Raw genomic sequence first — 15,899 nt, 5'->3', positions numbered from 1 at the left:
CAGATACAGATCCCCATCCTCCTGACCCCTCCCCCTTCTATGTCCTCAAATACAGATCCCCATCCTCCTGACTCCTCCCCCTTTCCTTCTATGTCCTCAGATACAGATCCCCATCCTCCTGACTCCTCCCCCTTCTATGTCCTCAGATACAGATCTCCATTGTCCTGACTCCTCCCCCTTCTATGTCCTCAAATACAGATCTCCATTGTCCTGACTCCTCCCCCATTCCTTCTAATTTCCCCCCCAGGTATAGGACCTTATCCTCCTGGCCCCTCCCCCTTTTATGGTGTGGGTTGCCATGTTTCTAACCTTTTCCCGGCACTCCCCCCCCCCCCCCCCCCCCAGGTGCGGGTCGCCAGTCTGCTGTTTGTGGACAATCCTGTGGGCACCGGATACAGCTACACCACAGATAGCGGAGCGTTTGCCAAAGACGTGGACACCATCTCCAAAGACATGCTGGTCCTTCTCCGAGAATTCTTCCACTCAAAGCCGGATTTCCAGGTGAGTGATGGCAGCGGATGTTCCTGGCACTGTCCCTGAGGATACTTTGTAATCCCGTCTGTAGGGACACAATCCCTGTGCATTGGGGAAGGGGTGGAGCTTTTTAAGCAGTGGGCGGGCTTTGTGCCAGGAAGGCAGTTGACAGATTCTTGCCATGTTGTCACCTGATGTAGCTGGTGGTTTATGGAAGACTTGTTCAACCATGACGGCGCTGACTTCCAAGCCTGCGGATCCCGAGTGGCCCCTGCGTGTGGGCGGGTGGCCCCTGCGTGTGGGCGGGTGGCCCCTGCGTGTGGGCGGGTGGCGAGTGGCCCCTGCGTGTGGGCGGGTGGCGAGTGGCCCCTGCGTGTGGGCGGGTGGCCCCTGCGTGTGGGCGGGTGGCGAGTGGCCCCTGCGTGTGGGCGGGTCCCAATCTACTTGCTCTGTGACTGTCTCTCTACGTGATTTATTATCCCAACAGACGATCCCCTTCTACATCTTCTCAGAGTCGTACGGAGGAAAGATGGCGGCAGCGATTTCCCTGGCACTACACAAGGTAAGGTCCCTGGCATAGTCCGCCTCTGGCCGGCTTCTTAATTGCTCCACCCCCAATTCATTTCAACCTTTTTTTAAACAAGAAAGCTGTTCAGGAAGTGCAGAGATGGGGGAGTGTTTGTAATGTTTATGTGGAGAAGGGGCCGGACTTTTCTTGCTGCTTATAGAAGGACCTCCAGACCTCCTCTGTGACCTCTCAGCAGATGTTGGGGTCCCGGGTGTATGGTCCTTTTCTATAAGTGTCCCCTCCCCCGGGAATGTGATCTCACTGCCCACTGTCTTTCCTCCATAGGCCGTCCTGGCGGGTGACATTAAGTGTAATTTCGGGGGAGTGGCTCTTGGAGACTCCTGGATCTCCCCCATTGGTGAGTAAAGTCCACACCTCCAGGCCAGACACATACCATACACTGGGGAAAGGTAACCTCTGAGAGGTGGAGATCTACCTGAACAACATTGGAGATCACCGGGGATTAGCGACATTTAAAGCCAAAGTAGGGCAGGGGACGGCGTTGGCCGGTAGTTCAAGGGAGGGCGTTAGTTGGTAGTTCAAGGGACGGCATTAGTCAGTAGGGCAGGGGACGGCATTAGTTGGTAGTTCAAGGGACGGCATTAGTCGGTAGGGCAGGGGACGGCATTAGTCGGTAGGGCAGGGGACGGCATTAGTCGGTAGGGCAGGGGACGGCATTGGTCGGTAGGGCAGGGGACGACATTAGTCGGTAGGGCAGGGGACGGCATTGGTCGGTAGGGCAGGGGACGACATTAGTCGGTAGGGCAGGGGACGACATTGGTCGGTAGGGCAGGGGAGGGCGTTGGTCGGTAGTTCAGGGGAGGGCGTTGGTCGGTAGTTCAGGGGACGGCGTTGGTCGGTAGTTCAGGGGACGGCGTTGGTCGGTAGTTCAGGGGACGGCGTTGGTCGGTAGTTCAGGGGACGGCGTTGGTCGGTAGGGCAGGGGACGGCGTTGGTCGGTAGGGCAGGGGACGGCGTTGGTCGGTAGGGCAGGGGACGGCGTTGGTCGGTAGGGCAGGGGACGGCGTTGGTCGGTAGGGCAGGGGACGGCGTTGGTCGGTAGGGCAGGGGACGGCGTTGGTCGGTAGGGCAGGGGACGGCGTTGGTCGGTAGGGCAGGGGACGGCGTTGGTCGGTAGGGCAGGGGACGGCGTTGGTCGGTAGGGCAGGGGACGGCATTAGTCGGTAGGGCAGGGGACGGCATTAGTCGGTAGGGCAGGGGACGGCGTTGGTCGGTAGTTCAGGGGACGTTTTTTTCATTATTTTTTTTTAGCAGCCCTGTTGGGGGACTTTGGTGAGATACCGCAGCTCTCAATCTCTATCTCTGCAGCCTCAGCTGCACAGAATAAATGGACAGAATTAGCTCTGTGCAGAGGCTTTAAAAGCAAACAGTTTACAATGCTTCAGTTATGAATGGACAGACTCGGTGATCGGTACTGATCTGTCAATGTGTCCACTCAGAAAAGGAAAGGGCTGGTCAATGACATATTTTACTGGTCCCTCTCGCTGCTCTCCATCCTGAAACATCCCCCACAGAAGCTGGCAGGGGAGGTGGAAAGCTGGCAGCGCTGTGGGGGTACAGGGGAGCACACAGGGGTACAGGGAGGGTACAGGGGAGCACACGGGGGGGGGTACAGGGGAGCACATGGGCACAGGGAGGGCACAGGGGAGCACACTGGGGGGGGGGTACAGGGGAGCACACGGGTACAGGGGAGCACACGGGGTGGTACAGGGGAGTACAGGGGAGCACGAGGGTACAGGGGAGCACACGGGGGGGTACAGGGGAGCACACGGGGGGGGGTACAGGGGAGCACATGGGGGGGGTACAGGGGAGCACACGGGGGGGGGGTACAGGGGAGCACACGGGGGGGGGGTACAGGGGAGCACACGGGGGGGGTACAGGGGAGCACACGGGGGGGTACAGGGGAGCACACGGGGGGGGGGTACAGGGGAGCACACGGGGGGGTACAGGGGAGCACACGGGGGGGGTACAGGGGAGCACACGGGGGTACAGGGGAGCACACGGGTACAGGGGAGCACACGGGGTGGTACAGGGGAGCACACGGGGTGGTACAGGGGAGCACACGGGGGGGGGTACAGGGGAGCACACGGGGGGGGGTACAGGGGAGCACACGGGGGGGGGGTACAGGGGAGCACACGGGGGGGTACAGGGGAGCACACGGGGGGGTACAGGGGAGCACACGGGGGGGTACAGGGGAGCACACGGGGGGGGGGTACAGGGGAGCACACGGGGGGTACAGGGGAGCACACGGGGGGGGGTACAGGGGAGCACACGGGGGGGTACAGGGGAGCACACGGGGGGGGGTACAGGGGAGCACACGGGGGGGGGTACAGGGGAGCACACGGGGGGGTACAGGGGAGCACACGGGGGGGTACAGGGGAGCACACAGGGGGGTACAGGGCTGCGGTGGCCTTCACTGGAACTGATCCCCTTTCCTCCTGCAGCAGCTGATAGATGGTGAGAGGAGGAGGAGGAGAGGCGGCTTTCAGCGGCTGCAGGAGGAAAGGGGATTGGTCCCGGTAAATGTCTGTGCCATCCCTGTCCGGGTTCCGGAAGTCTACAAGGAAGGGATCTTCCGGTCACTTGTCTGCGATCGATGGGTTGTGTCCGATCTCTGTAGTACAAATGCCTACAACTGTCCCGTCTGCTCACATCCTGTCACCTCGTCCCTCCCACCTCAGAGATGTTAGTAAATCTGAAGGAGATTGTACAGATTGGAATGTGTGTGGCCAGTTTTCTATTGAGGGATTGTGGGGTCTGCGATGACCGTCATTGGAGCTTGGGGTGTTGGGGGAAGGGCTCTGTACATCAGAATACGTGGGGTTTAGAGACCATTTCTGCTCTGAGCTCTGTTGCTGTAGACGGTGTGCCCCTTTAAGCACAGCCAATGGGAAGAGTCAGAATTTGGGAAGGTTTAATGTTCTGATCATCAGAACCGATGCAGGGGTCATAGAATCGATGCAGGGGTCATAGAACCGATGCATGGGTCATAGAATTGATGCAGGGGTCATAGAACCGATGCATGGGTCATAGAATCGATGCAGGGGTCATAGAACCGATGCAGGGGTCATAGAATCGATGCAGGGGTCATAGAACCGATGCAGGGGTCATAGAACCGATGCAGGGGTCATAGAACCTATGCAGGGGTCATAGAATCGATGCAGGGGTCATAGAACCGATGCAGGGGGTCATAGAACCGATGCAGGGGTCATAGAACCGATGCAGGGGTCATAGAACCGATGCAAGGGGTCATAGAACCGATGCAGGGGGTCATAGAACCGATGCAGGGGGTCATAGAACCGATGCAGGGGTCATAGAATCGATGCAGGGGTCATAGAACCGATGCAGGGGTCATAGAACCGATGCAGGGGTCATAGAACCGATGCAGGGGGTCATAGAACCGATGCAGGGGGTCATAGAACCGATGCAGGGGTCATAGAACCGATGCAGGGGTCATAGAACCGATGCAGGGGTCATAGAACCGATGCAGGGGGTCATAGAACCGATGCAGGGGTCATAGAACCGATGCAGGGGTCATAGAACCGATGCAGGGGGTCATAGAACCGATGCAGGGGGTCATAGAACCGATGCAGGGGTCATAGAACCGATGCAGGGGGTCATAGAACCGATGCAGGGGTCATAGAACCGATGCAGGGGTCATAGAACCGATGCAGGGGGTCATAATCCAGACCAGTGAAATCTCCCACACAGCGTACAATGGTCTGTCATATGTGGGGGGAGGGGGGTGTAGACTGTGCTGCCTGTGGGGGGTCATACTAACCAATCACATGTCTTTCTGTGTTGGCAGACTCGGTGCTGAGCTGGGGGCCGTATCTCTACAGTATAGTAAGTACAGCAGAGTCTGCAGAGACCCCCAGACTGCCTTCTGGTATGGGGGGGGCAACCAAAATAATCACCATCTGTGAGGGGGGAGGGAGATGTGGGGACCTGTGGGGAGGGGGATTTGAGGGAGGGATCTGTGGGAGGGAGGGAGATGGGGGGGGGGGGGGATGTGGGGGAGGGAGTTGGGGGGGGGGGAGGGTGATGGGGGGGGTGGGGGGGAATCTGTGGGGGGGGGGAGGAGATGGGGGGGGGAAGGGAGGGGGATGTGGGGGAGGGAGTTGTGGGGGGGGGGGATGGGGGGGAGGGAGGGAGATGTGGGAGATGGGGGGGGGATGTGGGGAGGGAGTGATGGGGGAGGGGAATCTGTGGGGGGGGAGGGAGATGGGGGGGAGGAGATGGGGGGGGGGGAGGGAGATGGGGGAGGGAGGGGTATGTGGGGGGGAGGGAGATTAGGGGGGGAGGGAGGGAGATGGGAGAGGGAGGGGGATGTGGGGGGGGAGGGAGATTAGGGAGGGAGGGAGATGTGGGGGGGGGAGATGTGGGGGGGGAGGGAGTTGTGGGGGGGATCTGTGGGGATGGAGGGAGTTGTGGGGGGGGGATCTGTGGGGGGGAGGGAGATGTGGGGAGGGGGATGTGGGGGGGGGGGGAAGAGGGGGGAGGGAGATTAGGGGGGGAGGGAGGGAGATGGGGGAGGGGGATGTGGGGGGGGGGGAAGAGGGGGGAGGGAGATTAGGGGGGGAGGGAGGGAGATGGGGGGGGGAGGGAGGGAGTTGGGGGGGGGGATGTGGGGCTCTGCTTGTATGAATGTGAAGTCTCTCTTGTCAGGTTGGGTGTTGTAGTCTTGTACAGCACCATGGTATGTGATGGTGACATGGATATAAGGTTGCTCTCATGTCTCAGTCTCTCCTGGATGACAACGGTCTGAAGGAGGTTCAGAAGGCGGCGGACTCCGTTCAGGACGCTCTCAATAAAGGACATTATGAAGAGGCGACAGAGAAATGGTCCTGGACAGAAGATGTCATAGAACAGGTGAGAATTGGCTGCTGTCCCAGAGCAGTCCACCAGGGGGCACCCCTACATTCCGAATACATGGGAGATACCAGTCCACCAGGGGGCACCCCTACATTCCGAATACATGGGAGATACCAGTCCACCAGGGGGCGCCCCTACATTCTGAATACATGGGAGATACCAGTCCACCAGGGGGCACCCCTACATTCCGAATACATGGGAGATACCAGTCCACCAGGGGGCGCCCCTACATTCTGAATACATGGGAGATACCAGTCCACCAGGGGGCGCCCCTACATTCTGAATACATGGGAGATACCAGTCCACCAGGGGGCGCCCCTACATTCCGAATACATGGGAGATACCAGTCCACCAGGGGGCGCCCCTACATTCTGAATACATGGGAGATACCAGTCCACCAGGGGGCGCCCCTACATTCTGAATACATGGGAGATACCAGTCCACCAGGGGGCGCCCCTACATTCTGAATACATGGGAGATACCAGTCCACCAGGGGGCGCCCCTACATTCTGAATACATGGGAGATACCAGTCCACCAGGGGGCGCCCCTACATTCCGAATACATGGGAGATACCAGTCCACCAGGGGGCGCCCCTACATTCTGAATACATGGGAGATACCAGTCCACCAGGGGGCGCCCCTACATTCTGAATACATGGGAGATACCAGTCCACCAGGGGGCGCCCCTACATTCTGAATACATGGGAGATACCAGTCCACCAGGGGGCGCCCCTACATTCTGAATACATGGGAGATACCAGTCCACCAGGGGGCGCCCCTACATTCTGAATACATGGGAGATACCAGTCCACCAGGGGGCGCCCCTACATTCCGAATACATGGGAGATACCAGTCCACCAGGGGGCACCCCTACATTCCGAATACATGGGAGATACCAGTCCACCAGGGGGCGCCCCTACATTCCGAATACACGGGAGATACCAGTCCACCAGGGGGCGCCCCTACATTCTGAATACATGGGAGATACCAGTCCACCAGGGGGCACACCTACATTCCGAATACATGGGAGATACCAGTCCACCAGGGGGCACCCCTACATTCCGAATACATGGGAGATACCAGTCCACCAGGGGGCACCCCTACATTCCGAATACATGGGAGATACCAGTCCACCAGGGGGCACCCCTACATTCCGAATACATGGGAGATACCAGTCCACCAGGGGGCGCCCCTACATTCCGAATACATGGGAGATACCAGTCCACCAGGGGGCACCCCTACATTCTGAATACATGGGAGATACCACTCCACCAGGGGGCACCCCTACATTCCGAATACATGGGAGATACCAGTCCACCAGGGGGCACCCCTACATTCCGAATACATGGGAGATACCAGTCCACCAGGGGGCACCCCTACATTCCGAATACATGGGAGATACCAGTCCACCAGGGGGCGCCCCTACATTCCGAATACATGGGAGATACCAGTCCACCAGGGGCGCCCCTACATTCCGAATACATGGGAGATGACATATTTCAGCCAATAGTAGAAGCAGGAATGGTTTAGTCTTGCTCTGAGCGGAGTCCCACTATAACTTTATTTGCAGAACACGGACGGAGTGAACTTCTACAACATTCTGACCAAAGACTCTCTGATGTCAGGAGTTGGTGGGAAGAACACCCCGAAGTTCCAGAATCTGGCTCTCGGTGAGTTACCCAGCATCCCTCAGTGCAGGAGGAAGTCATCCCTTCACTTATCCCTCCTCCTCCTTCTAATCTACAGGAAGTCTCTACCGGCGCCATATGCTGCCTCTGCAGGCCGATAACCTGTCTGAGTTGATGAACGGACCAATCAGAGCCAAGCTGAAGATCATTCCGGATTCTGTCACATGGGGAGGTGAGATGTCTTTCCGGGGGAGGGGAAGGGGGGCTGCGGTGGTCCTCGTGCTCCACACATAACCTCGTGTTCTCTTCATTCTCCAGGCCAGGCAATGGATGTCTTCTCCAACATGGCCGGAGACTTCATGAAGCCGGTGGTGAGCGTTGTGGACGATCTCCTCTGTGCGGGGATAAACGTCACCGTGTATAACGGGCAGCTGGACCTCATCGTGGACACTGTGGGTAAGGAGGACGGGGTGAGGGGGAGGGGTCAGCGCTCGCCCCACCCACCAATCACATTTCACTTTCCAGTGTGATCTGGGGGCGGGCGGAGGTGGGGGGGTACACAGTCCTTAGTCACATGGCCCACGTGTTGTTTTAGGTGGTTGCTCAGTCTCTGTTCCCCGGAGGCGGGGCGGGGGGGGGGGTACACAGTCCTTAGTCACATGGCCCACGTGTTGTTTTAGGTGGTTGCTCAGTCTCTGTTCCCCGGAGGCGGGGCGGGGGGGGGGGGGGTACACAGTCCTTAGTCACATGGCTCACGTGTTGTTTTAGGTGGTTGCTCAGTCTCTGTTCCCCGGGGGCGGGGGTGGGGTGGTACACAGTCCTTAGTCACAGGGCTCACGTGTTGTTTTAGGTGGTTGCTCAGTCTCTGTTCCCCGGGGGCGGGGGGGGGGGGTACACAGTCCTTAGTCACAGGGCTCACGTGTTGTTTTAGGTGGTTGCTCAGTCTCTGTTCCCCGGAGGCGGGGCGGGGTGGGGTGGTACACAGTCCTTAGTCACATGGCTCACGTGTTGTTTTAGGTGGTCGCTCAGTCTCTGTTCCCCGGGGGTTGGGGGGGGACACAGTCCTTAGTCACACGGCTCACGTGTTGTTTTAGGTGGTCGCTCAGTCTCTGTTCCCCGGGGGCGGGGGGGGGACACAGTCCTTAGTCACACGGCTCACGTGTTGTTTTAGGTGGTTGCTCAGTCTCTGTTCCCCGGGGGCGGGGGGGGACACAGTCCTTAGTCACACGGCTCACGTGTTGTTTTAGGTGGTCGCTCAGTCTCTGTTCCCCGGGGGCGGGGCGGGGGCGGGGGGGGACACAGTCCTTAGTCACACGGCTCACGTGTTGTTTTAGGTGGTCGCTCAGTCTCTGCTCCCCGGGGGCGGGGGGGTACACAGTCCTTAGTCACACGGCTCACGTGTTGTTTTAGGTGGTTGCTCAGTCTCTGCTCCCCGGGGGCGGGGCGGGGGGGGACACAGTCCTTAGTCACATGGCCCACATGTTGTTTCAGGTGGTCGCTCAGTCTCTGTTCCCCGGGGGCGGGGCGGGGGGGGACACAGTCCTTAGTCACATGGCCCACATGTTGTTTTAGGTGGTCGCTCAGTCTCTGTTCCCCGGGGGCGGGGCGGGGGCGGCGGGGGGTACACAGTCCTTAGTCACACGGCTCATGTGTTTTAGGTGGTTGCTCAGTCTCTGCTCCCTCTCTTGTCTTCCAGGTCAGGAGGGATGGGTGAAGCAGCTGAAGTGGAAAAAGATGGACCAGTTCAAGAGCCTGCGCTGGAAGCCGCTGCACCTGCAGTCCAGAGAGACGGCGGCTTTCTACAAATCCTGGGAGAACTTCGGCTTCTTCTGGATCTTAAAAGCGGGGCACATGGTAAGAGGACCTGTCTACACACAATCCGTCTCCTCTGTACCGAGTGAGCGACCTCCTGTGTTCACAGTGCAGCATGGCAGGAGAGCCGGGAAGTTCATAAAGATGGTAGACACCGCTACTACAATGGTTTCCAGCTTCTAGGCCAGGGGGAGGCAACCGGCCCACCAGCTGTTGTGGAACTACATTTCCCATGAGGCATTGCAAGGCTGGCAGTTACAATGACTCCCAGAGGCATGATGGGACTTGTAGTTCTGCTGGAGTACAGCTGAAGGGATCCTAGAGGTATGGCTCATATGAGTGGATGATGAGGCTCTTTACCCATGTGATCGGCTGTGTCCAATCACAACTCATCACATGTAAAGAAGGGAATGGCGGTTATCGGCATTCCTCTCCCCACACTGACAGCGTGTGAGGAGAACCAATCGGTGTGGAGGGGAGGCCAGTATGGATAATCGGGGGAGCTGATCATGTACAGCCTGGCAGTGCCCATCAGTGCCGCCTAATCAGCGAAGGAGAAAAATGACTTATTTAACCGCTTGCCTACCAGGCCAATTCTGACATTTCCTCCCACAGACACCAACAAAGGGGCACTATAAAGATGGGGCACTCTGCTTGCCAGACACCAACAAATGGGACAGTCTTCCTTCCACTGACACCAACACAGAACCCCCCAAACATCATATATGGTTTTTTTTTTTTTTAGCAGAGACCCTAGAGAATAAAATGGCGGTTGTTGCAACTTTTTATCTTGCACGGTATTTGCACAGCAATTTTTCAAACACCTATTTATTTTTTTTTTGGGGGGAGGGGGGGGAGAAACACTTTCATGCATTTAAAAAAAAAAAAAAAAAAAAAGGAAACAGTAAAGTTAGCCCAATATTTTGCATAATGTGAAAGATGATGTTTTGTCGAGTAAATAGATACCAAACACGTCACGCTTCAAAAATATCGCACGCTGGTGGAATGGCGCCAAACTTCGGTACTTAAAAATCCCCATAGGCGACGCTTTAAAATGTTTTACTGGTTACCAGTTTAGAGTTACAGAGGAGGTCTGGTGATAGAATTATCGCTCTCGCTCTGACGATCGATACCTCACATGTGCGGTTTGAACGCCGTTGACATATATGGACGCGACGTGTGCGTTCCAGGGTTGCCAACCCACCCACAGCAAAACATGGGAAATTTACTGGCGGAGCACTTTTTTTTTTTTTTTTTACTGACAACCTGAGAAATGACAGAACTCCTATTGAAAAGTAACACAGTCAATATTTGAACAGTAAAAACATGAGACGGAAACGCTGACGATCCCGATTAACAAAGTCATTTGATTGATTTACACTTAAAAAGTCAACACAGAATGAAATGATCCGCCCCCAATATTTACTGGAAGGTGGTAAAAAAAAAAATCACTGATTTTTACAAACTGTCAGTAAATTTACTTGCAGTTGGCAACCCTGATATATCCGCTTCTGTGAGCGGGGGCGGGGGCACTTTAAATTTTTATTTTTTTTATTGTTCATTTTACTTTTATTTTTCTAATTTGTTGCTCTCTTTTTACATTTTTTTTTAATCACTTTTCTTCCTATTACAAGTAATGTAAACCTCCCCTGTAGTATGAATAGGGAATGACAGGTCCTCTTTACAGTGAGATCTGAGGGGTGGGGGGGGTGGGGGGGTCCTGTAATTCCTCACATCTCTCCTCCTGGGCTGGGAACCCTGAAATAAAAAAGAAAAAGATCTCCACTTCCCAGCCGAGGCGCCATTTTTTTTCAAACGCAGAGGCCGGGGCGTGACGTCATAACGTCGCGCCAGGCCTCCGAACGATCATAGAGACTCCGGGGACCGTCTGGCTGGCCGGATATCTCTATATGGTCATCATCCGGCGCCGGTCGGTTCCTCCACCGGTTCACCGATAGCAAGGGGCAAGCCGGGAGAGGGTGGAGGGAGTGTGTGTGTGGGGGGGAGGGGGGGAGCGTGGGGGGGAGGGGGGTGTGTCCCCTCCTCCTCCTGTAAGAACGATCAAGCGGCTGAATAGCCACTATATCGATTGAAAATCATCTCACCACAGAGTGGTACTGTGGATACAGAATTTATGTACGGTCCCGATCGGTTTGTAAATGATGTATTTTATAAGCATACTATAGGTATATATTAAAGAGTAGAATTTATTACAGAAACATACAAAACAATTGCATTAAAATTGATCGACTATTCAAAAAAAAAAATGCTTATTTGTGCTTAAAAAAGGCTTTTTTTTTTTTTTTTGAATAGTCGATCAATTTTAATGCAATTGTTTTGTATGTTTTTGTAATAAATTCTATTTTTTTAATATATACCTGTGAATGGTCACTATGATCGTTTTTATGGTGAAGGGAATCGGCGGCTGAAAAAGATATTCAGATATCCGCGCTCAAACCCGATGACGTCGTATGACGGGCGGGAAGCGGTTAAAAGAAAAAATTCTAACTAAACTATTTTTTTTTTTTTTTGTCAAAAAATTTTTGCTAATTTTTTCCTAAAAATAATAAATAAATAAAACCCCTCCCCCCCCCAGTGGTGATTAAATGCCACCAAAAGAAAGTTCTGTTTGTGAGACCAAAAAAAAAAAGATAATAAATGTCGTGTGTGTACAATGTTACATGTAATTGTCATGCAAAGTGTGACAGCACTGAAAGCGGCCTGGGCAGGAAGGGGGGTAATAGTGCCCGATATTGAAAGGGTTAATCACTGCCCTGTCCGCAGTGTAGGAGAATACATTCTGGCCAAAATAATTAAGAAATTTTTTTTTCTATTGGATGTTTTATAGCAGGAAGTAAAAAAAAAATATATTTTTTTTTTCTCAAAGTTTTCGGTCTTTTTTTTTTTTTGTTTATATTGAAAAACTACCCTCCCCCTCCCCCTCCCCCTCCCCCTCCCCCCCCCCAGTGGTGATCAAATACCACCAAAAGAAAGTTCTATCTGTGTAAAAAAAAGATATAAATGACATTTGGGTACAGTGTTGCATGACGGCGCAATTACCAGGTAAAGTATCACAGCTCTGAATAATTCTGGACCTGAAGGGGTTAAAGGAGTTGTAAAGTCTCGAGGTGATGAACCCCCTCCCCCCCCCCCCTTTTACTTACCTGAACCCGATCGTTCCAGCCACAAGAACGATCACGGCAGCTCCAGCCGGTGTCTCGGGTCCTCATTGAATAGATTGATAGCAGCGCAGCCATTGGCTCCCGCTGCTGTCAATCAAATCCAGTGACACGGGAGCTGGGGGGGGCGGGGCTGAGTCCTGCTGTCTGTGTCATTGGACGCAGCGGTGGGACTCGGGAGCGCGCCCGCACGGGTACCCCCCCCCCTCCCCCCCATGGAATGGTGAGGAGGAGGAGCCAGGAGCGCCGCCGGGGGACCCCAGAAATGGAGGATCGGGGCCGCTCTCTGCAAAACCCGCCGCGCACAGAGCAGGTAAGTATCAGTGGTGGCACCCTCCCATCTATGGGGTAATGTGGGGTCCCCCTCCCATCTATGGGGTATTGTGGGGTCCCCCTCCCATCTATGGGGTATTGTGGGGTCACCCTCCCATCTATGGGGTATTGTGGGGTCCCCCTCCCATCTATGGGGTATTGTGGGGTCCCCCTCCCATCTATGGGGTAATGTGGGGTCACCCTCCCATCCATGGGGTATTGTGGGGTCCCCCTCCCATCCATGGGGTATTGTGGGGTCACCCTCGTATCTATGGGGTAATGTGGGGTCACCCTCGTATCTATGGGGTAATGTGGGGTCACCCTCGTATCTATGGGGTAATGTGGGGTCACCCTCGTATCTATGGGGTAATGTGGGGTCCCCCTCCCATCTATGGGGTAATGTGGGGTCCCCCTCCCATCTATGGGGTATTGTGGGGTCACCCTCCCATCTATGGGGTATTGTGGGGTCACCCTCCCATCTATGGGGTAATGTGGGGTCACCCTCCCATCCATGGGGTATTGTGGGGTCACCCTCGTATCTATGGGGTAATGTGGGGTCACCCTCGTATCTATGGGGTAATGTGGGGTCACCCTCGTATCTATGGGGTAATGTGGGGTCACCCTCGTATCTATGGGGTAATGTGGGGTCACCCTCGTATCTATGGGGTAATGTGGGGTCACCCTCGTATCTATGGGGTAATGTGGGGTCACCCTCGTATCTATGGGGTAATGTGGGGTCACCCTCGTATCTATGGGGTAATGTGGGGTCACCCTCGTATCTATGGGTTAATGTGGGGTCACCCTCCCATCTATGGGGTAATGTGGGGTCACCCTCCCATCCATGGGGTAATGTGGGGTCACCCTCGTATCTATGGGGTAATGTGGGGTCACCCTCGTATCTATGGGGTAATGTGGGGTCACCCTCGTATCTATGGGGTAATGTGGGGTCACCCTCGTATCTATGGGGTAATGTGGGGTCACCCTCGTATCTATGGGGTAATGTGGGGTCACCCTCGTATCTATGGGTTAATGTGGGGTCTCCCTCCCATCTGTGGGGTATCGTGGGGTCTCCCTCCCATCTATGGGGTAATGTGGGGTCCCCCTCCCATCCATGGGGTATTGTGGGGTCCCTCCCATCTATGGGGTATTGTGGGGTCCCCCTCTCTTTTATGGGGTATTGTGGGGTCACCTGATCCTGATGTCTGCCTCTTGTCCCCCTGGGGTAGGTACCGTCTGACCAGCCGGAGACATCCCTGAAAATGCTGCGGATGATCACCAACCAGCAGGAGTGACCGGAGCCGGCGGGATCCTGGCTACCGAGAACCAAGCGGCTGCACTGCCTTCATACGGGTTCCAGAATGCTTTGCTGTGGATCGGCACCAAATAAACCTGTGATTTCCCCTCCCCCACTTCGGCTCTAATACCCCATTCCACCTCCAGATCCCTACTGACCTGTGACTGCCTAATACTCTGAGGACGATCGAACAAATCTGTACTGTGTGCTTATTTTTATATTAAATATAACATTAAAATCTGTGTGTGTGTGTTCTGATCTCATCAATCATCACATCGAAGAATAAATTCACTTCTCTGTGTCTGGAGGACCAACTCTCCTCTCCTCAAATACTCTGCACTGCTCCTTCCTCCAAACTGCAGGCCCGGGGCCCAATGTGGCCCTTTGCTTGCATTTATCCGGCCTTTGCGGCACTACTCTGACTGACACCAATGATGGGACACTATTCCTCCCACTGACACCAATGATGGGGCACTATTCCTTTCACTGACACCAATGATGGGGCACTATTCCTCCCACTGACACCAATGATGGGGCACTATTCCTCCCACTGACACCAATGATGGGGCACTATTCCTCCCACTGACACCAATGATGGGGCACTATTCCTTCTACTGACACCAATGATGGGGCACTATTCTTCCCACTGATACCAATGATGGGACACTATTCCTCCCACTGACACCAATGATGGGGCACTATTCCTCCCACTGACACCAATGATGGGACACTATTCCTTCCACTGATACCAATGATGGGACACTATTCCTCCCACTGATACCAATGAGGGGGCACTATTCCTCCCACTGACACCAATGATGGGGCACTATTCCTCCCACTGATACCAATGATGGGACACTATTCCTCCCACTGACACCAATGATGGGACACTATTCCTTCCACTGATACCAATGATGGGACACTATTCCTTCCACTGATACCAATGATGGGACACTATTCCTCCCACTGACACCAATGATGGGGCACTATTCCTCCCACTGACACCAATGATGGGGCACTATTCCCCCCCACTGATACCAATGATGGGACACTATTCCTCCCACTGATACCAATGATGGGACACTATTCCTCCCACTGACACCAATGATGGGACACTATTCCTTCCACTGATACCAATGATGGGACACTATTCCTTCCACTGATACCAATGATGGGACACTATTCCTCCCACTGACACCAATGATGGGGCACTATTCCTCCCACTGACACCAATGATGGGGCACTATTCCCCCCCACTGATACCAATGATGGGACACTATTCCTCCCACTGACACCAATGATGGGGCACTATTCCTTCTACTGACACCAATGATGGGGCACTATTCTTCCCACTGATACCAATGATGGGACACTATTCCTCCCACTGACACCAATGATGGGGCACTATTCCTCCCACTGACACCAATGATGGGACACTATTCCTTCCACTGATACCAATGATGGGACACTATTCCTCCCACTGATACCAATGAGGGGGCACTATTCCTCCCACTGACACCAATGATGGGGCACTATTCCTCCCACTGATACCAATGATGGGACACTATTCCTCCCACTGACACCAATGATGGGACACTATTCCTTCCACTGATACCAATGATGGGACACTATTCCTCCCACTGACACCAATGATGGGGCACTATTCCTCCCACTGACACCAATGATGGGACACTATTCCTTCCACTGATACCAATGATGGGACACTATTCCTCCCA

General features: G+C 54.7%; 1 protein-coding gene across 1 annotated transcript; it reads left to right on the top strand.

Annotated features, from left to right (window-relative positions):
* Window positions 1-350: 350 nt before the first annotated feature.
* Window positions 351-14,405, top strand: SCPEP1 (serine carboxypeptidase 1; the record flags this gene model as incomplete). The annotated part of the gene is given in 10 exon segments (XM_073607105.1): window positions 351-501; window positions 962-1,036; window positions 1,328-1,400; window positions 4,872-4,909; window positions 5,807-5,935; window positions 7,509-7,608; window positions 7,685-7,798; window positions 7,885-8,022; window positions 9,263-9,420; window positions 14,096-14,405. Coding segments are annotated over 10 exon segments (1,042 nt in total), but the record flags the coding sequence as incomplete, so codon positions are not given.
* Window positions 14,406-15,899: the final 1,494 nt, after the last annotated feature.

Source organism: Aquarana catesbeiana, linkage group LG12 (genome assembly GCF_042186555.1).
Source record: "Aquarana catesbeiana isolate 2022-GZ linkage group LG12, ASM4218655v1, whole genome shotgun sequence".
In the NCBI taxonomy this organism is placed as follows: domain Eukaryota; kingdom Metazoa; phylum Chordata; class Amphibia; order Anura; family Ranidae; genus Aquarana; species Aquarana catesbeiana.
The sequence above is the reverse complement of the archived record's forward strand: the minus strand, read 5'-3'. Positions and strand labels throughout refer to the sequence as shown.